The following is a 25,719-nucleotide window of genomic DNA, read 5'->3' on the forward strand; positions in this document are numbered from 1 at the left end:
ATGTACCGGGTTGGGACACATGCGCGCTCGCGTGTGTCTGCTGTCTCTGCTCCTCTGCCTCCTTGCCTTCATTCAGACAGCGCTCACTACACACTGCAGAAGACTTCGTAGCTCTGAGATTATCTAGTGAATGTACAGTGGACGTTTGTGCAGAAATAAATGCTGCAGCTCCTCCAGACCAACAGAGGTTTTCTGTGTCTTGTGAAGTGATGGGGCTCCGCAACGAGAAACGTTATCAGCGGCACCCGGTCGGCGACGATAACGTTTCTCTTCCTGCTCCGGTGGGTGTCTCCCACCGGAGAGGGAGACACCGGAGGCTGAGGCATGAAAAGCCAGCATTGATTCATGGAGAGACCTTCGTCTGGTCAGCTAACATTACTGCCAAGCAGGTGAAATATAGAGTGATATTGTGATTTTAGCTGACGTGTGTCACCCCACTGTTTTGAGCGATGCTCGTTCGAGGCTATTTATAGCGAGCGAGCGTGAGCCCGACGCTGACTTTCGTTGACTTCACGGCCACAGGTGTCACTGTTAACAAGCAATTCTGAAAGTTACAAATAGTCCCTTTAAAGAAAAGGAGCCGGCTCTTATCGTTCACTTCAAAGAGCCGGCTCTTTGAACCGGCTCGTTCGTGACGACACATCACTAACAGCCATTGAAGTTGCTGGTTGCTCGCTGTAGCGGAAGACTTGTGTTGGTTTAGTAAGATCTAACCTGCCATTTGTAACCGGACCCGGCTACAGGACGACGACACAGCGGATGGGAACATGGAGTGTGTAAGTTAATCTAGCTAGTTATCTTTCTAACAAACACCTCTAAAGTTAACTAACGAGACTTTCTGAAGCTGCTAACAGCAGCAGCTAACCAGCTAGCTGGAGAGGCTCTCTGGTTAGTAACGGTAGTCAACCGACAGGGAGGCTCATATCTCTGCTCCTGGTGAAGGTTAAACACCTTAAAGACACAAGAACAACAGCTAAATGAAGAGTAAAGTCACCTCGACTGGCTGCTTAATGTCAACAGACTGTGACGCCAGCTAGCTTCATGCTAATGCTGAGCTAACATTGTTATTAATGTTGTTTTCAGTTTGCTCATAACTTTGACACTGTGTCTGTTAGCCAACCAGGCACCGCTGAATTACAGTAATACTGTCAAATTCATCTTTTATAACAACTATAGCCATGTTTTACAATGCTAAAGTAAACAGTTGTGCTAAGCTAAAGTGCCTTGTTGTTGTTAAACTAGCTGTATATTCAGTTAGTTGGCAAACTAACTGAATCCCACAGTTGGAGTCATGATAAATGAAGCAATGTGTATTTTGCAGTGTCATATATCCTGAGTAATAAAGCAGTGGACCAGTAGTTAGTGAGTCCTTGAAGAACAAACCTTGAAAGCTGCTTGATACATAATGTTAAATCCGGCTTAAACATGCATGCATAGCTACATATTCATACCACTTAAAGGTCCCATATTATGTTGATTTTCAGGCTCATACTTAAGATAAGATGAACCTTTATTAATCCCTTGAGGGAAAATTCAGGTGTCAAAGCAGCAACATCAGCAAACAGAGTGAAACACAGGACAGGTAAAGGTATACAAAAATGATAAAAACAATAATAGAGATATAAAAGATACAGAGTGAATGGGTGAACATAGTGTGCGCAGTCCATCAATAAATAAATGTAGTATGTACATATGTGCAGTCTATAAAGTGGTATATAGGATGTATAGTGTAAATTAAGTGTAATGTGCGCCAGTGGTTAGAGTCCAAGATGATTGCAGATATTGCATGTTTAAAGTTCTTAAAGTCCTCATAGTTCTCATATTGGGGTCAGCCTTGGTTGTGGAGCCTGATGGCTACCAGCATGAAGGACTGACCCAGGCGCTTTGTGTTGTGCTGAAGGGGGATGAGGCTATGACTGAAGGTGCTCCTCATCTTGACTACTAGCTCATCATAGAGGGGTTGGGAGGGGTTCTCCAGGATAGCGTCCAGCTTCCTCCTCATCCTCCCCTCTGACACCACCTCCAGATCGTCCAGTTCAGATCCAACCACAGAGCTAAACTTGTATTTTGTGTTTCTACTAGAACATGTTTACATGCTGTAATGTCAAAAAAAACAACTTTATTTTCCTCATACTGTCGGCCTGAATATACCTGTATTTACCCTCTGTCTGAAACGCTCCGTTTTAGTGCATTTCAAATGGAATTGCTACAGAATTGCGTAGCCTTGCAACAGTTTGGGTCCATGTTGAATTCCTGTCAGCTGATGACATTCACATCCACTGCAACAGGAAATAAACTGGGACACATTTAGAATGTTTATGTTTAAAACCGTGTAATGGTCTAAATATTGTATATTTGTGACATCACAAAAGGACAGAAATCCTAACGGCTTGTTTCAAAAGCACAATTTCTGAATAGGGGCTGTGTGTATTGCTCAGTATATCGAGCGCTTCGATACTTTCACAATATTTAAAGCACTTAAACCTGCTTTATAATATAAAAGACATGAAAATCTTACTTTTTACAATATGGGACCTTTAACTTGACCTAATGTAAACCCAGCAGTTGGCATTATAACATCATAATACATAAACCCTATAACAGAGGTGGAGGAAGTACTCCGCTCTTCTACTTCTGTAAAAGTAGTAATACCACAGTGTATAAGTCAAATCATGCATTCTAAATTGTACTTAGGTAAAAGTACAAAACTATTAGCATCAAAATATACCCAAAGTACCAAAAGTAGGAGTATACTCATTATGTAGAATAATATATATTTTGCATTATCACTTTAATATTGCAGCTGGTAAATGTGGAGGTCATTTCAATTACTTTATATACTGCTGGGTAGTTTAATCTATAATAGTACATCACCAGGTATTAGTTGATTATATTTTGTTTCAATAATCTGAATCTGCAAAGGTATCAAATACAAGTAGTGGAGTAAAAAAGTACAATATTTCCCTCTGAAATGTAGAGGAGTAGAAGTATAAAGTAGCAGAAAATGGATATACTCAAGTAAAGTACAAGTAGGGATGCACCGATCCATCTTTTTCTATCGCGATACAGATAAACAGAGTACCGATCTGATACTAGTGTTTAATTAATAAGCTGTTTGCCTCACTGTGTGGAAGTGACTGGGATCATTCTATGTGTGTGGATACATCAGGCATGACTTCAACATTGCTTTCCATATTTGTAAAAAAAAAAGTAACCAATAAATACATAGATATAAATTTACTGAATTGTTATTTATTATTAAAATAGTACAAAAAATAGAAAATGGTACACCAACAACTTGGTAAAAAATCTTCAAAATTAACAGGAATTACAATTGAAGTGTAAACCTTTTTAATGCGGTAACAAATTGGTCAAAACTTAAAAAGGAATTAAAATACCAGTATGTATATTATATACATATTGAATTGAATTGAATTGAAGTACCTCAAATTTCTACTTAAGTACAGTACTTGAGTAAATGTACTTAATTACATCTCACCACTGTGTAACAATGTCAAGGGTTGTACCTAACCACTGGTCATAAAGATTTTAAACTATATGCTTATAGCCTTGCTTGGCAGGTCAATCAGTGCTTCTGCTCATAACTTTTAGATTTGAGCTCGGCTGGTGATTATTTAGCCGTGTCATGCAGGCTTTTGAGTAACAATATTTTTCTTTCCACATTTACTTATTTTGGATGTTGTGCCCAGACAAACTGAATTTTAATGACCTTATCTTTTTATTTCAGATTCCAGCGGCTATTGATGATCTTGAGGGCAAAAAGGACCCGGTCGTAGAGGGTAAAGGACTTAATATACATCTTGTGAGACCAAACTCAGAAACAGTGATGTTTAAAAAAACAGCAAACACGTGTTCTCAATAGTCTCTCTCATTCCTTCAGACCCAGAGCACAATGTGTACACCCGGTTTATGAAGTCCCACCGGTGTTACGACCTCGTACCTACCAGCTCCAAACTAGTTGTGTTTGATACATCGCTTCAGGTAAAACAAAAGCTTTGAATCTAAAAAAAAAAAGGAATCCATCTCTTATTAGCTAATTAGACTGAACAATTGGTGTAATTTGTTTTACAGGTCAAGAAGGCATTTTTTGCTCTTGTTTCTAATGGGGTGAGGGCAGCGCCCCTGTGGGACAGCAAGAAGCAGTGCTTCGTGGGTAAGGGCGATTTTCATTTGGCACACTTTCACTTTGTGTAAGACAAAATGAATTAAAGGATTGACTTGATTCTCACCATGCATCTCCGCAGGTATGCTGACCATCACAGACTTTATTAACATCCTACATCGCTACTACAAATCTCCATTGGTAAGATGGTGGACACCAAATGATTGTAGTCCTTGAATTGTAGAATCAGGTGTAACATAATAAATCTCACAGTTGAACTACAGCTTTTTATTTTGTCATAGGTAGGGTTTTAATTATTAATTTGCTGAATGTGCAATTTGTATCAAGAGCTTGTCTTGATTTCTTTATTTGTTCCTCTTAAATATGTCAACCGTGTTCCTCTTTGTAATCATTCAGGTTCAGATATACGAGTTGGAAGAACATAAAATTGAAACATGGAGAGGTGAGAAAGTTTAAATGAATATGTATGTATGTACTTCTTTTATTGACTCGTGTTGTCTTGAAGGTCTTGACTATATTATCTGTTGTTGTTTATTATAGAGTTGTACCTTCAAGACTCTTTTAAGCCCTTGGTTAGCATATCTCCCAATGCGAGGTGAGTTTTTAAAATTTTGATTAGTGCTTGGTTTGACAGTAGTTCTTCCAGGCATTTACATTTTGTTGTTGGTTTCTGAACACACAGATGTTGCATGCTGGGACATACAGCTAGTGGGGGGGGTCATCTGGTGGTTTAGCCTCTGGTAGTAACTCTTTAAAGTTGGCCTATAGAGTGCTCCAGGGATGACGTATTTTTGTAGGCCAACCCGGAAGTTGGCATCGCCCTGGTTCCCTCTACAATGGGGTTTTTCCATTGGGTTTTGGATTGTGTGGCAAAACACACTTTTATGATACTTACATGTTTTGTTTAGCAAGATAATCTTCACAAATTAACACCACTTTTATGATTTTTGAAGCGCGAATGCAATCGCCAGAAGTAAAAAGCTAACTTTAGGCTATAAACAAACTACACCACAGTCGCAGGTATAAATGAGGCTGTAAAGGCGGACGAGTCGGCGTGATGACGTTGTGTAGTATAATTTAGCCACTTGTTAGCAACCGCCTTTATTAGGACACGTAAAAGCTTAAAAATTCACGAGTGGGATATTTACTGACGTATTAATGTCATAGAACAAAATGTTAAATTCTCTTAAGCTTGTGTTAACCACAGACCTTAATTCAGGCATCTGACTTAAAATCCATTCAAAAAACCCACTGACTTTGTCACAAGGAAACCATAACTGCTAAAATGCTAACTCATTTCTGGGTTTTAGGACTCATTCCTGTGCCACTCTATTCCCAGCAGACGTCGTTGAGGAAGTACAAATAGGCGTCTGAAATGTTATTCTTTAGACCAGTGTCTCTGTTAATGGAGACAGACATCGAACATTACCTGGAAATTAGCTGTGGCTACAAGCAGCTTTTCTACAATTTTGGGATTGATAGAAACTTATTGATTAATATTTCAGTTCCAAACCTTTTGTTGTCTAAATAAAGTTGCTGGGAAATCTGTAGTTTTGTTTGTACCCATAATATTTATCGTATCAATGCTTCACTTACTTACACTTGAAGATATTACAATTCATGCCAACAGTTGACAAGCTAACATTAGTAACTATATCTTAGTTACTTTTCTTTTTTTAAGCTACCTTATTTCACAACATGTTATGTCCAAAATAACTTGATTAACTTGATCCTCTCTGAACTGTCCCAGTTTGTATGATGCGGTGTCATCGCTGCTGAAGAATAAGATCCACAGACTGCCTGTAATCGACCCCCTGACAGGGAACACGCTCTATATCCTCACACACAAGAGGATTCTCAAGTTCCTGAAGCTTTTTGTAAGTCTCTTTGGTTTCTCTCCTCACTACTACTACATTGAATAAGTTATTTTTGAGTCTGATAATAACACAGCAGATGTCTAGTACAGAGTGAAGACTCTTGGCTACTGTTAAGGAAAATTATACTATTTCACAAAGACTTCCTTTCTCCTACAGTTTTAATAAAGTCTCTTAATAAATACAATCTCTTGTTTTCAGATATCAGAGATGCCAAAACCCTCGTTCTTGAGACAAACCGTAGAGGACCTGAAGATCGGGACATTCCAGAACATAGCAGTGGTCCGCACCGACACACCGCTGTACACGGCGCTGGGTATTTTTGTTGAGCAGCGAGTGTCGGCGCTCCCCGTTGTGGATGACAAAGGTATGTGGGCTGGTTGAAATGATGTCCATGTTGACTTTGCATTAATGACCTCTTGAATTTTGTTTGTGTACTGATATGCTGCCTCTCTTGCAGGTCGAGTGGTGGATATATACTCCAAATTTGATGTTATAGTAAGTTATCGGTCTTTTACCTCTTTTTTTTTTTTGCTTATAAGCACACAGTGAAAAAGGTAAAAAGGCATTCAAATGACTTGCTGTATTTGACCAACAGTACAAAACCCCCAAATATTGAGTTTGCAATCAGATATGACAAAGAAAAGCATCACATTTGAGAAGCTTTAATCAGCTTAAATGATTATTTTATTATCAAAATAATTGACAATACATTTTCGTTGCAGCTTTAATATTGAGGGTACAGTTGGGAAATATGACAACATGTATAATGTGAGACAATAGACTTTTATTTTTTTGTAATACTGTTTCTAGCAAGGTAACCGTCTCGCCATTGTGGGCAGTGTTGCAAATCTGCTTTAGGACAAATTCTAATTTACCGAATTTTGTTTAATTTAAGATGAAGAAACCTTTTTAAGCTGAAGGCCTGTGTTTATACAGAACCTGGCAGCAGAGAAGACGTACAACAACCTGGATGTGACGGTGACCAAAGCCTTGCAGCACCGCTCTCAGTACTTTGAAGGGGTGCTGACCTGCCACAGGCACGAGACCCTGGAGGCCATCATCAACAGGCTGGTGGAGGCCGAGGTGAGAGTTGGACGTCATTAGGTGTCACTAGGTAGTCGTCTCTTGTGGCCGGTTTGCCCCCCTGTTGCTTTTTGCTATTACTGTCCAGAGTGCAATGCACTGTAGCCTGTGATAAACAATGTCTGAAATGATCCTCCGCATTTTATTCTTTGATTTTTAAATTAAAGTCCTAAACAGAGGGACACATCGAACACTAGCTGAAAATGAGCGAAGGCTACAACTAGCATTAGCATGAATCTTGGGTGAACCGATCACAAGAGGACAGCTCTAAGCACATCTGTACACGCCGAGTGCAGGTGTTGTGACATAATATTACAGGAATGTCAGTAGTGATATCCTACATATTCGTGAATTCTAGTATTATTTTATTAACATCTAAATAAAAGGTTATTGTCTTGTCGTGCCGCCGACACCACCGCTACAGGGTCTGGGAATGAAAGCGGGCAAGTTGTGTTCTGGGTGACAGCAACCGGAACAAAAACAGTGACACATCACCGACAGTATGATAATAGCCTAATACACTTCCAGTGCGTAGTCTGGTAGTCTATAGATATATAGATAAGATGTATATTTTAATATGTTGCTATAGCATTAGCCTATAAAGAAAATACTTTTGTACCGACATACAGTACACAGAATCTGTTTCCATGCCGCGAGGCAGACAAGCGCTCGTTTCTGCCTGTGTATTCATCTGAGGAGCGGAGGAGACCCGCAGAGACCCGCGGATCCCAGCGGGATGTCAGTCGAGTAGGCGGTCCTTCAATGTGGCCCAGACCACCTCTGAATGTGGTCTGAAAGATCGGATCTCAATGGGTTTTGGGTGCGTTCACACCTGTACTTGGAGCTGTCCACTTGTGATCCGATCACTCAAGACACATGTTAATGCCAGGTCTGAACAGGGCCGTTGTCTCTTGTTATCAATGCTGCTCTTTGTGTATAGTTACATTGTCATCTATCAGTCTCTGCATTCCTCTCGCCATAGTAGAAATACGATATTACAGAGGTAAAAGTAGCGTTGATGGTCCTCCCGTGTGTCCTTCAGGTGCACAGGCTGGTGGTGGTGGACGAGCAGGAAGTGGTGAAGGGAATCGTCTCCCTTTCAGATATTCTGCAGGCACTAGTGCTGACTGATGGAGAAGAGGGTAAGTGCCGTTTTTGGAGCTCACATATTTTTAATAGAAGCAACATCAAACTATAAATACAGGAATTATTTAAGTAGCATTTAAAAGCAGTGTCATCATTCACACGTTTTCCTGAATATGTTGACTAAGTGATGATTTTTCTGTCCACAGGCACAGCTTGAGGTAGTAACCCGAACAATGAAAGGCTGCAAAGTTTTAAGAGGAGGTCAGAGCAAAGTGAGAAAGAAGAGGCATGTGAGAGGGGAATATTGACAGTATATTGAAGTATCATCACCCATCTCCTGTAACCAGACGTCCTATATTCACACATGAAGACGTCTCCCTCCCTGCAGAAATATGAAGCTTTAGCAACGCAGCAATATTAAATTGTAGTAGCACAAGACTGTAAATGGAGCCGCGAGAGAGCGAGAGCCAAGAGACCTGTGACGAAGAGCTGACCAGGCATCATTCCCACTTCTGTGCTTGTTGATCTACGTACAGTAGAGGAGGACCATTAATTATGGCTTGATTACAAATGTTTTCCCGATAGTGTAAATTATGTTTCATCAGTTCACTGATTTACCTGTATTGCCTTTTGTTGGCAGCGTTTCATTTCTATAATGAGGCTGAAGTGTAGATGCACATAGAGCCTGTATAAGGGTCATTTTAAACACTTTGTCAGATCAACAATTGGTGTGCGTTGTTGCTCCGACATCTATCTGAGACCTGTTCTTTTTACATATATGTAGTATGGTGTTTTCCGGCTTTAATAATCTTGTTATGCAGCTAGTTTGATTATTTAAATTCAGGTGGAGGGTTGAAATCATTTTTACCTTAAACAACTACCAATATGCATAGACGGTGATCGGTTACAGAAGTATTTATCTGTATGTATGTGTCATACATACTGTACATGTATACAAAAACTAGCCTCATGCTACGTTTGTGTGAAGATTGTAAAAATGATCTAGCATAATTTATCATTCAAACACTAGACCTTGAAGACCTCGGAGCTGGCCAGTAGTCTGCACTGGTCAGTTATATTTGAAAATTATTTCACAGATGTAAAATGAAAATGGTCATTGTCTAACTAAGTATTTGGGCTTTTAGAAGTTTAAGCTTCGGGACCTCTTGCTTCAAAAAACCTAATTAAGACAGTTTTAATTAACTAAAAAAATGGTTTCATGTAAATTTGTCGACAATTAAATCAAGTTACCACAGTTACCAGTATGCGAAGAATTAAAGTGCTCAGGTTTGAATCTGTTGTGTAGCGAGACGGCAAAGTAGCAAACCTGGAGGAGCACTTCAGCATCGACGAATCTGCTGTCAGAGACGACGACCGTTAATAATTGTGCTGTGTCCTATTTGAATGCACAAGCTCTGGAGATATATATATGGGTTTTATGTTTTACCATGTTGTCATGTATAACATGTTTAATGGATTGTACATTTTACTTTAGAGACACCTTTATTTTCTGCTTGTTTTGTTACTCACACTTTGGCATCATTAGCGTTAAAGGGACTTGCTTATTGCTTTCACTGCTGCAAAATCTCATCAGTTTTTTTGAAAAGTGCTCCATCACTTGAAAACTAATGGTCAAATTAACAATTTCTGTGGCATTGTTTGTTTTCTGATTTCTACCGTTTGATGTCTTAATGCCAGTTACAGTCAGTGATGGCACGTCTGAACATCTATCTCATCGTCTCACATCTGTTCATAAGTGTTTGTCAAAATCACTCAATACCAGCATTTCCTGTCCATTTTCTTAAGAGGATGGGTCAGGAATATGTCACACTTCCTGTTTTGGTAAATATGAAATGGAATGTGTACAACTGTATGAAAACACACAGTGTTTCTGCATCGAGATTAAGATTGAATGGATGAGCAATAAAGATTCTTTGAGAGTTTGTTTCAAATGTTATTATTTATTACACGGCTGTATTGAATACTCAATTCTGATTGGTCAATCACGGCGTTCTGGGGTCTGTTATTTCTTTATAGCAGACCGTTGCTCTGTATAACAGACTGTTGCTATGGGCGCAGTTCTGATCTTGTACTCTGGCAGACCGTTTTGTGTCAAATTATTGATTTATTGAGTAAGTAGCTGTGTAATAAGCGTAATAATGTACAGCTAGCAGGTTATTGTTGTGAAATAAACCCCTTCAGAGCGATGCAAGACCCCTCCGCTTCGTATTGGAGTCCGCCGACCGCATCGCCCTGTCGGGGTTTATATCACAACAATGACCGGCTCGCTGTACATTATCTCTTACATGAGATGTATGCATTTATCACATATAACCGTTGTCTAAAGATATAACTGGGAAGCATTCACTGATCTTTTAGCCACTTTGGAACAGCGGAAACAAGCTCTAAACAACAGACATATCACCTTGAAACCACATATGGTGAACTTCAAATAAAAGGTTGGGGTTGGACATGATTAAAGAAAGTAAAATAAATAGACAGCACATAGGAAAACAACTGCATTTATTACTCTATATTAGAAGGTACATGATTGAAGCCCGAAAGGGTTTTTTACATGGATGCAGTCGTCTCTTTGCCATGACTGGACAGAGACCTGGGAGTTGTCACAACCTGTAGAATACCTCATTTCTTTGAGTCATCATGGGGATACTTGGAGCAAGGTATTAAAACCTTAAATACACTATGCATTTTAGACATTATAAGGCAGATACAATTTTCAAACATACCCCTTTAGTGTATAAATATGGTCAACACTATCAAACAGTAGAGCTCCCCAGTCTTTCCAGCCCAAAGCAACAGCATCAAGTCTCTGTTCTTACAAACATCCTGTCAGACTTAAACATTACAGTGTAGTGAGCAAGTGATTTTTAAAATAAAAAATATTGGTCAAACATATTTGTGAGACATTTCAGTAGTTTCAACATTTCATCTCCCAAAGAAAAAGTCAGATTCTCTGTACAGACTGCAACTGGTTGGCATGATTTGAATAAACAGTCTCATTTTTCAGTGGCGTGATCTTAAATAAACACTAGAGGCCAGGACCAGATTCTGAGAACAATTTGGTTTTAATGCTGCGAGGTCAGTAGTAGTGCACATGTGGCCTTTCAGGCTTTCATAGGGACTCACAGCATACAAATATAAATAACATGGGAAAGACTACACACAGACAGTACCTGTTGAAGTTGCATACAGCTAAAGACAAAAGTGCACCTATTTCCTGAAAACATAAATAATGCAGACAGTGATTTCAGACGATGATAGCTTGACGGAAACAATCCACATACAAGTTGCACATTTAGGAGGTATTGTATGAAGATGTGAGGGGAAACATTGATTAAAAATCAAATACCGCTCTGCAGTAATAGAGGGCTATACATGAGCAGTGTGTCTGACACATACAGTAAAGTCACGTCAGAGGTCAAAAAAGTAGATTGGTACATTATTCCGTTCACAAACACCAATATAGAAGTTTTCCCACCAACCAAAAAAGCCGATATAAAAGATTCAGCCATCTAAAACATGACCTACGTGTCAACATAAAATCTTATTTACACAAGTTTCACCTTAAAAAGCTAGTTTATGTGCAGTAGTCATACTTGGCCAGGGAAAATATGCCCTGAGGGGGAAAAGAACATTATGGACATGCTTTTACAATATAAAAGAATGAACATAAAATCAAACTATTCCTGGAGAAAGTGTACTTAAAAGGGATTAAAAATATAACATTTTTGCCCCGCATTTAAAGTACAGTGTAAAATAGGATTGGCTGCTGCGAACGGCGAAAGGTAGGACTGTCCCCAATACCATTTTTTGGGCTTTGAAGCTTCGGTGAGAAATATTCAAAGGTATTTGAAGCTTCAGGGAGCGGCGCGGCGCAGCAGGCTGACATGTTCTTCTGTCTGTCTGTCTGTCTCCATCTACCCCGTTTCAGTGTCGCTGACGCACTACTGTACACGCACAACAAACAGCGATATCCATCTGAGAATAACTAATAATAATTAATGTTTGTATGTATGAATAATGCATAATGTTGTGGGATTATTCCTTATTTCATAGGCTATTTGGGGTTACATACTTCTTACAATCCCCGAAGCATTCGAATACTGTTTTGGAGGTCGACTACCATGGCAACGGTTTAAGCTTCGAAGCATTCGGGTCAGCCCTATAGTGAAAGGTTTATCTGAATGTGGTGTATACAGTACCAGCTTATCTGAGGGGCTGGAGCAACGTTTACTCTCATGGCAGGTTGTGGTCTGTGGATTGATCGAGAGACAGCAGCTGCATATCAGATTGAAATACCACCATTTAAATATTCTACATGTGTTTTGTAATGGTTCTAAACAGACAAAAAAGGATTGGTAAGCATAAGGAAAACCTGAGGTTTACAACAGCTTATGGGGCGGGCTCCAGTGGTCCAAAGGCTAAATCATGTTTGGCAGGTTGCCCTAGTGTTGTAAAGTAGACGGGCTGCATTTGCACAAACTGCCTCAACTGCTTTGTACATGCTTACATGGTAATCAGCAGACAACTAAACGGCACAGCTGTAGCAGAACCGGATGGATTATTCTCTACGGCGCAGTTTGCGATGTGCCTGTATGCTGTAGGCGGCACGGAGAAACCTGCACAATAGCCTCACAAACACCCACATTATTAATAACAAGATCTAGTCATTTAAATGACAGAAGCGGTAAAAAATAAGTTAAAAACACTCCTAATTCTTCCAGCTTGCCCCCCTTTCTAAGACAAAAAGAGCGAATGCTGTTTGTTAACTATTAAGCGACTGTGATCAAAGAGACCTTGAGGAAACATCAGCAACTGATTTTCAAAATGGTTAATTACACATCCTGCCATCGATTGCATACAAGTACAGAGGAAATCCAAGGATCCTTGTTAGTACGGAGTGTAGAGAGGAACAGAAAGGGCAGCAGTAGCTGAGGACAAGACAGGAAAGGTGTTCTTGGTAGTTTGGCTGGGTAAGCGAGGTAGGGTTTGTCAGAAATCAAGTGGCTTCAAAACTGGCAGGAGTGTCAATGGAGGAATATTTTTACAAAGTGCGACTCTCCATCACATTCTCTTACTTTGTGCGTTCTCTGCAGACGGCCCGGCACCTTCTTCTCAGTGTCCTACAGTCTGGAGTCGGGTCCTGCTCAGTGCTTTCTCTCAATGCTCCGCTGACTTGGTTCAGACTTTAATGTCCTCTTGAATGCTGAGCTGGGAGAGGGTCTTCTTGATGCGCAGAGCCGTCAGGCGGGCGGCTCCATTGGCATACCAACACTCCCTCATGATTTTACCCATAACCCGCAAGGACTGGAACAGCAGGGGTGGGGGGAAGTAAAGAAGGATACAGACAGTATAAATGAATATACGCTTGAATATATGCTTGAATATGCCTGTATTTACCCTCTGTCTGAAACGCTCCGTTTTAGTGCATTTCAATGGCATTGCAACAGAATTGCGTTGCTAGGCAACAGCTTGGGTCCATGTTTACTTCCTGTCAGCTGATGTCATTCACATACACTGCAACAGGAAATAAACTGGGACCCATTTAGAATGTTTACGTTTAAAACTGTGAAATGATCTAAATATTGTAGATTTGTGACATCACAAATGGACAGAAATCCTAATGGCTTGTTTCAAAAGCACAGTTTCTGAATACGGGCTGTGTGTATTTTTTTGTAGATTAAGCGTTTCGATACTTTCACAGTATTTATATAGAACTTAAACCTGATTTATAATATAAAAGCCATGAAAATGTTACTTTTTACAATATGGGACCTTTAATAAAAAAAAATATTTTGACTTAGTGTCTCAGATGTTTTCCAGACTGCCATCTAATACCGAGGACTTCCTTTAAAAGTAAGCTGGACAGTCAATGTTTTTTCTATTTTTATATTCGTAGCTTCGTCCATTATTTCCAGCAGTTACTCATTTAAGTTCTTGCTGAAATCTTGGAAATACGATCGGGCAAAGTCAGACAATCTGACTAGTTGTAAACACAAAGCCCAACCAATACTGGACTTTTGACAGTTGGAAAAACTTGTCAAAGCTCTCTGTTGGACAAACTACACAGTACAATGGAGACACTGTTTCTAGATTACATCAAACAAGTCTTTGGCATTTCTGTTCACCAGTTCCTTATCGCCTGACACATGCTCTACTAAATCTAGTAATACCGGCTGCTCTAGTTGTAAATGAGACAACAGATTAGCCTTATTAACCGAGAGCGAGTGCACCTGAAATGTGCATCATGGCACAAGAAAACAGTCTGTAGACGGTGTGATGAACAATGTTTTGAGTAATAATTGTAACCATATTAAAATAATTTTACCCTGGAGGACTAACCTGATAACCTCTTGGACTTCTTTTTAGTGATTTCACAGCGTTTCTAGATCTTAGCAATTAACTTGATGTTGTCATAAACTGGAATTATACTTCCAGTGCAGATCTTAAACGGTGACGACATTTTAGCATTAATCGACAATTTTTATACCTCGTAGCTCTGCCACCAATTAGGGATGTTGGGCCGTAGCTTTTGGTCGCACACCAGCTTTCTCATCTCCTCTATGGAAGGGTCAGAAGGTACCAGGTCATAGTAGGGCAGCTGGTACTCTTCATGGATACCTGATAACACAGGACAGCGGTGGGGTCAGATCAGTGCGGTGATCTCAGTTGTTAACATCGCTAAAAAAATCAAACAACACAGGTTGAGTATCCAGAGTGAAAACAAAAGAGTCTGACCTCCACTATTACAGCGGCGTGCAATCTCCCAGTAGACCAGCCCCAAAGCGTAGATATCAGCACATTTGAATGAGTCAAAGTGTCTCATGTTGATCGTCTCATCCAGAACCTCTGGAGCCATGTACCTGAGAGATGTAAAAACAATCACAGTGTGGAAGTTTTTCGGGGAAAAGTGTCAAAGATATCTGTGAGAAAGGACGGTCAGCAGCTGCAGGTGTGTGTGTGTGTGTGTTGACACAGACCTCTTGGTGCCCACCCTCTGATTGGGCGCAATGTCGATAGTGTCTGTGGCAGAGTCGTGACGGACGGCTAAGCCCAGGTCAGCGATGGCACAGGTGCAGTTCTTCTTCACCAGGATGTTCTTGGACTTCAGGTCTCTGTGGGCGATGCCTGGCTTTCCTACCAAAACATAAATGTACATGTCAGACACTTGTGAATTTTTATCTCTAAATTACATTTTTGTCAACTCTCTTTCACGAAAAACTAGAAACTACAGCAGGTAATGCAATTTTCCTTTTTTTTGGGAATCAGTTTGGTTGATAAAAACAGAAAACAATCCTCCATTTGTTCAACAAAATGTCCTCAACTGCAGTTTAAATGACATTCAATTATTGACATTTAGAAATTCAGTTCAATTTCACCACACTGGATTCTCATTGTCTTTTATTTTTCAACAGGTTTACCATTTATTTATTTTCATTGCATAAACTGCCATCTTGCAATATGTTTAAGTATGTCGCAGGGCTGTCATGATATCAGATTTTCACTACACAATTATTGTGGCCAAAAGAATTCACAATAACGATATGAGGAAAAAATAAAATAATAATGCTATCAGTCAAATTCATCTTTAACTTTGTTTATTGAGCATTTCGTCTCTTTTTGGCAAATGAATTACACTCAAAATACGAGTGTAGTGAGATGGAGAGGGAGTCGATTACCATAACTGTATATATCAAATGATTTAACAGGCACGGGATTATTTACACAATATTGTCATGTGTATTATTAATATGATATCAATATTTCCTTTTTTTTTTTTTTTAAATATCACGGTTATCGCAACATCCCTAGTATGTAGACACCCTCTCAATAATAAAACAATGTCTTCAAGAACATAATTTATTCATCCATTTCTATTTATTTCGGTCTCTATTTTATTTTCTATTCATAAATTAACAGCAAATTATGGAGAATGTTACAAACCTATTTTTTATGGGTAACATGTAATCACTACATTCTACATGCTGTAAATGTGATATATTCTGTTTTATGAATTAAACTGTATCAGAGTCAACATGAGAGGCATTGTGGGGGGAGGAAACATAAGGAACGTGTTTCAAAAGAGAAATGAATCCAACGAGCACTACGAGCGGTGAGAAGTGTAGCTGTCACCTTGTGTTCCCAGAATCTCCATGTGCAGATGAGCCAGGCCGCTGGCAGCTGACAGAGCCAGTTTGATCATTCCTTCAGTAGTGACCGAGTAGCGGTTCAGGTAATCAAACAGAGAGCCGTGCTCATGGTAGTCTGACACCAACCACAGCTGGGTCCATGTGCCATTGTCTGGACAGAAGATGGAAATATAGACAAACACAAGAAAATTATAAGTTTACTTGAGAATGATGAATTATTACACAACAAAGAAAACACACACAACCCTTCATTCTTCAACATGCTGTGATGTCACAGGTTTGCACCTTTGTTGTCAGCAGCTATAAAGCCCAGGATGTTTTCATGGCGGAGCATGATAGTCTGATAGATTTCAGCCTCACGGAACCAGGACCGCTCCTCTCTGGATGAGAAAATCTTCACCGCCACGTCGCCGCCCCTCCAACGTCCTCGCCACACCTCCCCGAAACGCCCTTTGCCAATAATTTCTTGGAGCACAATTGTTCTGGCCACGGTCCGCTGGACAAACAGAGGCAGACCTGCTCAGAAAAGAAGAGAACAGTCATTAGCAGTTTTACGATATTAATTTAATCTAAAAAAACAAACAAACAGTCTAAACGGCAACTTGAGCCTGCAGCTATGTTAACACGTTGTGCACTGACCGGAGCCTGAACCAGACGTGGACAGATCGTATATGAGGTCCTGCAGGATCCTGTCTTTGGATATGTAGAGGTGGTCACAGGAGGGGTCCTCCACCACCTCTAACCGTTGCCTGTGGCTATAGGCCCTCTGGTGGTACTGGTACAGGAACAGACTCATCAGCAGCAGCAGACACAGCAGGAACAGCGGCCCCGCGATCACAGCGACCAGTTCCACCAGTCCCCACGCCCCACCTGGGCCGTAGCCTCCCCCGAGTCCTGCCTTAGTCGTGACTGAAAAGAGACCAGTGGAGAATTAAGATGCAACATCTGGCACCCAGTGCACACATAAGAAAGAATCCCTCATATAAACTGCTTAGTGTGCTTAAACAGTATACAACGTTTGGCTAAGCAGACAGTTTGAAAACTGAGTCAACGTTTGACTCTTGCATTAACTTCTATTGATTATTCCCAGTTATTTAAGAAAGAACTGCTCAATTCTCTACACTGAAAGGCTTTTACTGTGAAAAAAGAAACGTACAAGAAGTATTGAAACAGCATACTAATACTGTTAAAGGTCTGCTTATCCTCTCTCTTGACCATTCTTGCATTTTTCAGCAGAGCTTTGTCTCAATTATTTCCTGTACTATGTCTAACCATTGTCTAAGTCTGGCTGTGTCTGCTACAAGCCAGCATCTTGTAATAGCCTTTCTGCCAGCTGTGAGTAGGAATTTATCCAAGTACTGATCTTCCTTCAGCACCATTGTAGTTATATTACTCTGGTATAAAATGGAACATTTCTTGATGATTATATATCCTGAAACTACTGAAATGTTGTTTATTATTAAAATAATAAATCGTACACCAAGAACTTGGTAAAAAAATCTTCAAAATTAACAGGAATTATTTAAATTAATTACAATTCAAGTGTAAACCTTTTTAATGCAGCAACAAATTGCTCAAAACTTAAACAGGAATTAAAGTTCCAGTATATAATGTATGTAATAAACATCGAATTGAATTGAATTGAATAGAATAGATCGGCTCCATTGTCACCGATACCCGATCCAGCTATAAATGTCAGTATCGGCCCGATATTCTATCCAGTATCGGTATCGGTGCATTCCTACATTCAACGTGCATAACTGTGGAAGGGAAAACTTTGTTGTTTTTTACACACATTTTTCATACAGTGTTGCACAGTTCACAGTTTTGATGAGGATATCTACTCCACGAGTGCTTTATGCCATTTAAAACCATATGAGCTTTGTTTTTTTCGTGCATGCTGGGGATGAATAATGTCCATAGTTTCCTGTCACAATAGTTCCACTTTGACACTCTTCTCTCCACATACTCTCTGCTAAATATTTTTAGACACTGGGACAAAACACCACAGGAAACGCGTATCTTCTCAAGAACGATGACTAAACTGTGAAGAAAACAGGAAACATGTTCTTGGCTGGGGTTTGTTCACTCACTGTATGTTAGATTTGTGGTACTCCAGGTAAAGACTAGGCTAGTTTTAGTTTAGTTTCAGTTTTTCAGAAAGGTTTAGTTTTAGTTTTTATATATTTAGTTTTAGTTTTATAGTCTTTTTAGTTTGTTTTTGTTAGGGCCAGGTATAACGTCTCAGAAGTATGTAGCTGTATACATAAATGGTGGGAGAACTGTGTACGAATGGCTATAATGTTTAATGTTCTTTGCGCTACTTTAGTGTCCGATGTGAAGCAGTTGCGGCGTAGTGCCATCTCCTGGAAGATCAAGTCCGTTCAATTTCTGTGGTTCAACGTAACGAAAATTGACAGGAAATTCATACGGTCTCCTTTTTATTATATTATAGCTAAAAAATACTAAAACTGAAATGAATTTACACTCTTTTTTATTTTATTTTTTATTCGTTTTTAACCAGGATCTATAGTTTTAGTTTAATTTTTCTTAAAAAATATATTTATTATTTAGCATCAGTTTACTAACTTTTAGTTTACTATAATAACCCTGGTAAAGACACACTTTAAAAAAAACAAACCAAACCGTAAAGGTCAGACACTTGGTGATAGATAGCAGCCCTAAATGTAAACGATCGTGCTGTATATGCTGTGTGACGCTTCGCACTTCTCACCTGAGGGTACTTTGAGGTCGATGCTATTGCAGAAGTCGGTGTAGCAGCAGTGGATGTTGAGCAAGCCCTCTGCACTGAGGCAGTAGAACGGTTGTCCGGGGGGCACCAGATTGTCCCGTGTGATGCAGATACGGATGTGCTGCTCCTGGCCATCGATGAAGGAAGTGGAGGCCATGCAGGCTCCATCGGTCTCACACTGGGAGCCAGTCTTCTCACACTGGGCAGTGGTGCAGTTACACCGCAGAGCTGCAGGTTCGGAGGGGGCAGAAGGAGTAACACAGTGTGAAATATAAGAGTTACAAAACAGTCAAATGTTTGAGAAAAAGTACTTTATTTTCTTCTCAGCTGTGCAGAAACTTACAGTACACATGATGTGCAGTAGAGGGTAATAACAGCCAGCAGTAACAGTACGCAGAACATAATAAGCTATGGACTTACAAACAATAGGCAACAACATATCCTTACATAAAGGACAATAACTAGTAATACTTTGTCAGTGATGAACTTTAGAGCTGCAACGATTAGTCAAATTATCGATTAGTCGATCAACAGAAAAATAATCGTCAACTAATTTCATAATCGATTAATCGTTAAAGTAATTCTTCATGCAAAAATGGCAGAAATTGCTGTTTTCAGCCTCTCGAATATGGAGATTTCCTGCTTTTCTCTGTTTTATATCGTATTTAACTGAATATCTTTGGGTTTTGGACTGATAAAACAAGACATTTAAAGACATCACTTGGGACTTTGAGTAACTGGAGGTGACATTTTTCACTATTTTCGGACTTTATAGACCGAGCGATTAAAGCTTAAGTAATTGGAGCAAATGTGATTTAAAAAAAGTTATTTTTATAAAAAACAGTCACTATACCCTGACAGTAGTGCATGAGACAAGTAATCTGAAAGAAATCATGTGCTTCTGTGTCCTCCGTTGCTCCTAATGGCATCTGCAGGATTTCGCAGACCGGAGGAAAACAACCAATCAGAGCCGAGCTGGAGCCTGCCGTCTCTGAGCAGCTGTCAATCACTCATAAACTCCGATCAAACTAGGCAGCGCTGATCAAATGTGAATCAATATTCTGTTACTGTAAAGCCTATTTCTCACCTAAAATGTTTTCAGAAACATCTTGTAGTGTACAACTTAGCTGTAAAATGAGAAAGTTTGTGACCCGGCAGCCGTGTTGAGATCTTTTGAGGAAATACCAAGCACCGCCCACCAGCCGGAGCAAACCTTCTCATTTTACAGCTAAACAGTACACTACAAGATGTTTCTGAATACATTTGAGGTGAGAAATAGGCATTAAAGTAGCAGAATATTGATTCATATTTGATCAGCGCTGCCTAGTTTGACCGTTTGATCAGAGTTCATGAGTGATTGACAGCTGTCTCCGTTGAATGAACAGCCAATAGGAACGCTCTCTCTCTGAAATGACCTGTGATTGGCCAAAGTCTCCCATCACAGGCTAGATTTTCTAAAGCCTGAAAACAGAGCCATGAGGAAGTGCAGAAGTCTAGTTATCTCTCAGAACACTTGAATTACAATATACTGAAAGGTTATTATGACATTTTTTGCCCAATGATGCCAAACATATTCTGCCTACTGCAGGTTTAATCGGTTAATCTTGAAAGTAATCAGCAGATTAATCGATAATGAAAATAATGAATAATTGCAGCCCTAATGAACTTCTATCGTGATTTCTTTAGCACGTGGCATCTCACTTTTTGTTTGCTACGGATGATGGCAATATAAATTGGTTTGTGGGAGATAAGCTCGAGGCAGCTACCTAACAAGGTTAGAGAGTCAAATTATGCAGCGGAGCGCCGGCGCCCCATAAATATTTCAAGAACTAAAGGAACATTTTCAGATGAGCTGCAAAGATGAACTAGAGAGAGGGTAGGGCAGAGGGATGGAGGGTGGTACTGGCGAGGCCAGGAGAAGAGGAAGTGTTATAGGTGGGGTGGGGTGTGTTATACTGTCAGGGCCTTTGGGAGGATGGGTGGAGAGTTGATGTGAGGGCATGTAGGAGTAGGAGACTTCCTCTGTGAAATTGAGTAATATTATTAAGACCCAGACATGATGTGACATTCCAGTAATGCTGGAAAAAAATCCCCCAGTGGATTCTCTGTGTGCTGGATGTGTTTATTAGAAAAAAAAACACATACATGCAGCTGAACTTCAGTGTCATCTACGTCAACCAGGGGAAATGTAGAGTTAATGTGTTACAACATCATTTGCGGCGCTGACTCATACGGTGCCAACACCTACTCGGCAGATGCTTGTGGTCTAATACGAAAACAACCAGAGAAGAAATAAACAAGAAAAAAGGTTTGACATTTCAGACTTTCCATGGCTTTGAATGTTACACTAATCCACGTTTGGGCTGATTGTTTTAAAAACACCTCAGAGCACAGCCAAGATACTGAGCACTGCAGTTCAATTGTGATAAAAAGGATAATAGTAAAAAGGTGTTTGTTTAACCTCTGAAACAGAAACATTTCAGTGGTTTAAATAAATCACAATGTAAAAACTTGTTTCCTTGAAAAGTAAACAACAGTTTATATCACCACTCGACTTTAGTTGCTTGAGGAATGGGTTATCTTTTTCTGTTCTTGACCAGAACACATCAGGACGAGATGTTTTATGACTCATTTTATACCCCGAGCAACAACTTAATGATCCATAATTTTGAAGACAATAAGGGGAACAGAATTAACATGTCTAACTGTGTGGGGAAATCAGAGGAATATACTGTAGAGTTAAGTGTGTGTATGTGTTCCTGGCACTGTTTCACAGGTTGCAATGACAGTAGAAAGGAGAAGGAACAGCTTCCACATTTCTCAACATAACTTTGTCCTAGAGGGTGGGGATGTGATGATTAATATTATTAATACTGTGGCAACTATTCCTTAAATATCTCTGTTTCTCAAGAAAAAAAACCCCCCAGAGATTCTCTGAAACCAGAGAAGCTTCTCAAATGTGAGGATTTGCTTCTCTATATCAGTGATTCTCAAAGTGGGCTCCGTGGCGCTCTGTCAGGGGGTCCGCGACATAATTAGGCATAAATGATAAAACTGGGCTGTATCATTAAAAAGTGAATATCTACTGATGGGGACCATTTGCACCAATAAAACAAACGTGTGTATTATTACTGTGTAAGTGTATTGTGTATATTACTCCCACCTATGTTATCTTTGGGCCAATAGAAACTCTGATATGATTGTGACACACAGCAATAAATTCATTATTTTTAAGTTGGTGCACTTACTGAAAGTCAGATTTAGACTGGTAAATTTAAATATCTGGATTTATTAAGACTATGCCAGACTTACTGTTAATTTAAGAAAATGTTTAAGATCAATTACATCAAATGTGGATATAAATGCTGTCAAGTTGAGTCCAAAATGCAATTTAAATAAATCACCCTCTATTTAAAGATATATAAATGGTATAAACATTCAATAACATTGCAAATTTCCCAGCTGCGGGACTACTAAAGGATTATCTCATCTTATCTTGACATGATTCAAACTGAAATGTGTTTGTTTATCACTATGAAACTATCAACTATTTAGGTTGAAAAGTTTTTGAATACTAATACTTCCAATGGCATCTAAGAGTACTAATGGTAGTAAGCATTATGCTTAATCAGTGTTACAATTAAGAGGAGGTCCTTGGAAAATTTTCTTTCCGACATGTAAGGGCTCTGTGGCCCCACAAAGTTTGAGAACCCCCTGTTATTTATCAGTTTGTTTGTGCAGAAATAAATGCTGCAGCTCCTCCAGACCAACAGATGTTTTGAGTGATGCTCGTTCATGTCTATTTAGAGCGAACGCGAGCCTGACGCTGACTTTCGTTGACTTAACAGCCACAGGTGTCGCTGTTAACAAGCATTTCTGATTCTTAAAAACAGTCCCTTTAACTATTTTTTTTTCTTCCCATCTGCCTATTTGATCTATAAACATGTTTTCCATTGTATATCCAGGAATTATGGATGATAAATAAGGATATTACATATATATGTAATCCACTCCTACTCTGCCCCCATCAGGTAAACAAGCCACATATTATCAACCTGTAACCTGTAAGTAAAAGTGGAATAATGCAAAACAAATATATATATACAGTATATAAACTACAGGAGAGTGAACACACCAGACTCCAAATGATGGTGATAATAAACTATGTAATAATCTACTATCACATACGGTAAACTTGTAATAATAGAGCATATTAAACATCATCTCCATGTCTGTGTCTGGATGATGTAGATATTTGATTACTAATATCTGTAATTAGAGTACATCTATTGTAATCATACATTAACATTTGAGCACTCTCTTGACACACAATAATATCTGCATCTAAATATCTACATGTCTCTCTGGATATCATTACTGTGATGAAAATAATTGTTAATTGCAGCCTTAGCTTCTTTATGGAAATACTGGATTTTTGCATCAATGTGGTTATCTATTTTTTTTTTATCTTCCCATCTGCCTATTTGATCAATAAACAGTTTTTCCCATTGAATTTCCAGGAATTATGGATGATAAATAAGGATATTACATATAACCTGATATTTTCAGGTGGAATTTCATTTCATTCTCACTGTGCAATATCATTTTCCACTTGTGCAATTTTGTCAATAGTCTGTTTATTGTCAATACTGTACATACTTCTCCTATTTTTATATTTCCTTCTATTTAAATGGTTCATATTTTGTTACACTTTGTTTAGCTCTTTTTTTTACTGTGTTAGCTGATGCATCTTGTTTTTGCACTCTTCCCTTTGCTGCTGTACACTGCACATTTCCCCACTGTGGGACTAATAAAGGAATATCTTATCTTATCTTATCTCTTACATAATCCACTCCTACTCTGCCCCATCAGGTAAACAAGCCACATGTTATAAACCTGACACCTGTAAGTAAAAGTGGAATAATGCTAAAAAAGACTGTGTTATAATCTACTATCACATACAGTAAACTTGTAATAATATTAAACATCATCTCCATATCTGTGTCTGGATGCTGTAGATATTTGATTACTAATGTCTGTAATTAGAGTATATCTATTGTAATGTAATCATTTGAGCACTCTTCACACAATAATATCTAAATATCTACATGTCTCTCTGGATATCATTACTGTGATGAAAACAATTGTTAATTACAGCCTTAGCTTCTTTATGGAAATACTGGATTTTTGCATCAATGTGGTTATCTATTTTTTTTTAATCTATAAACAGTTTTGCATTGAATTTCCAGGAATTATGGATGATAAATAAGGATATTACATATATAATCCACTCCTACTCTGTCTGCCCCATCAGGTAAACAAGCCACATATTATCAACCTGTAACCTGTAAGAAAAAGTGGAATAATGCTAAAAGAAAAATATATACATAAACCACAGGAGAGTGAACACACCAGACTCCAAATTATGTAATAATCTACTATCACATACAGTATACTTGTAATAATACAGGACATTAAACATAATCACCATGTCTGTGTCTGGATGCTTTAGATATTTGATGTCTGTAATTAGAGTATATCTATTGTAATGTAATCATTTGAGCACTCTTCACACAATAATATCATGGCATCACATCTAAATATCTACATGTCTCTCTGGACATCATGACTGTGATGCAAAGAGCTAATTAAAGGCTTGTAATATATTAATAATAAGGTTTCACACAACCATCTGTGTAGTTAAATGTAACCATTACTACCACGTGAAGGTGAGCCCAACGTCTCTAACGTTCTGTTTACAGCCGTTGGTACCTAAACGCACCTTTCAACGGCTGTTTCACACTAACATAACTAGCATAACGAGCACGACAGCGACACAAAACACGGTGAGATATCGTGTTTTTGTTATCATGAAAGCTATTTAATTACACACCCAGGTTTATACGAATGAAAGGTTACATGTCTGTGTGTCAGTTCACTTTGTCGTCCCCGGCTAGGCTAGCTAACACAGCTAACACTAAGCTAGCCTCGAAGCTAACTCCACAGTGTTGTTGATGGCAGCAGCTTATTATGAATAAAACAAACAGTAAGTCACTCACCCTGGCAGCTTCTGTACAGGACGACCTGGACAACCACGACAGCTAACGAGATCTGTAGGTTAGCCATGATCAATAAATTCCCAGTTCATCGCATTAAGACATTTTAGTTAGATGTGGCGAGGAGGCGTGATGATGATGACAGCTAACCAGGCTGTCAGTGAGAGCACAGTGAACCGGTTACTAATAACATGCTCCACCAGCAGGCTGCAGCACACACACACACACACTGGGGACTAAAGAGAGAAGTATCTATCTATCTATCTGTCTATCTATCTATCTATCTATCTATCTATCTATCTATCTATCTGAGTATCCATCTATCCATACATCCATCCATCCATCCATCCATCTATCCATACATCTATCTATCTTATCCATCCATCCATCTATCTATCTATCTATCTATCTACTGTCTACTATATCTATCTATCTATCTATCTATCTATCTGTCTATCTATCTATCTATCTATCTATCCGTCTATCCGTCCATCCATCCATCCATCATCCATCTATCTATACATCTATCTATAAATCTATCTATCTTATC

General features: G+C 39.1%; 2 protein-coding genes across 2 annotated transcripts; one reads left to right on the forward strand and one right to left on the reverse strand.

Annotated features, from left to right (window-relative positions):
• Positions 1–600: 600 nt before the first annotated feature.
• Positions 601–10,135, forward strand: prkag1 (protein kinase, AMP-activated, gamma 1 non-catalytic subunit). The gene is made up of 13 exons (XM_037779943.1): positions 601–776; positions 3,749–3,800; positions 3,902–4,002; positions 4,093–4,174; positions 4,266–4,324; positions 4,541–4,586; positions 4,685–4,739; positions 5,895–6,021; positions 6,220–6,385; positions 6,479–6,516; positions 6,958–7,104; positions 8,147–8,246; positions 8,397–10,135. The coding sequence occupies exons 1-13, from the start codon at positions 768–770 to the stop codon at positions 8,405–8,407; spliced, it is 993 nt and encodes a 330-aa protein (XP_037635871.1). The 5' UTR covers positions 601–767; the 3' UTR covers positions 8,408–10,135.
• Positions 10,136–10,696: 561 nt separating this feature from the next.
• Positions 10,697–25,439, reverse strand: LOC119489631 (activin receptor type-1B-like). The gene is made up of 9 exons (XM_037772344.1): positions 25,173–25,439; positions 19,096–19,341; positions 17,001–17,270; positions 16,647–16,877; positions 16,345–16,512; positions 15,192–15,348; positions 14,950–15,074; positions 14,702–14,832; positions 10,697–13,518 (listed from the first exon to the last, which is right to left on the reverse strand). The coding sequence occupies exons 1-9, from the start codon at positions 25,237–25,239 to the stop codon at positions 13,393–13,395; spliced, it is 1,521 nt and encodes a 506-aa protein (XP_037628272.1). The 5' UTR covers positions 25,240–25,439; the 3' UTR covers positions 10,697–13,392.
• Positions 25,440–25,719: the final 280 nt, after the last annotated feature.

Source organism: Sebastes umbrosus, chromosome 1 (assembly GCF_015220745.1).
Source record: "Sebastes umbrosus isolate fSebUmb1 chromosome 1, fSebUmb1.pri, whole genome shotgun sequence".
NCBI lineage: Eukaryota > Metazoa > Chordata > Actinopteri > Perciformes > Sebastidae > Sebastes > Sebastes umbrosus.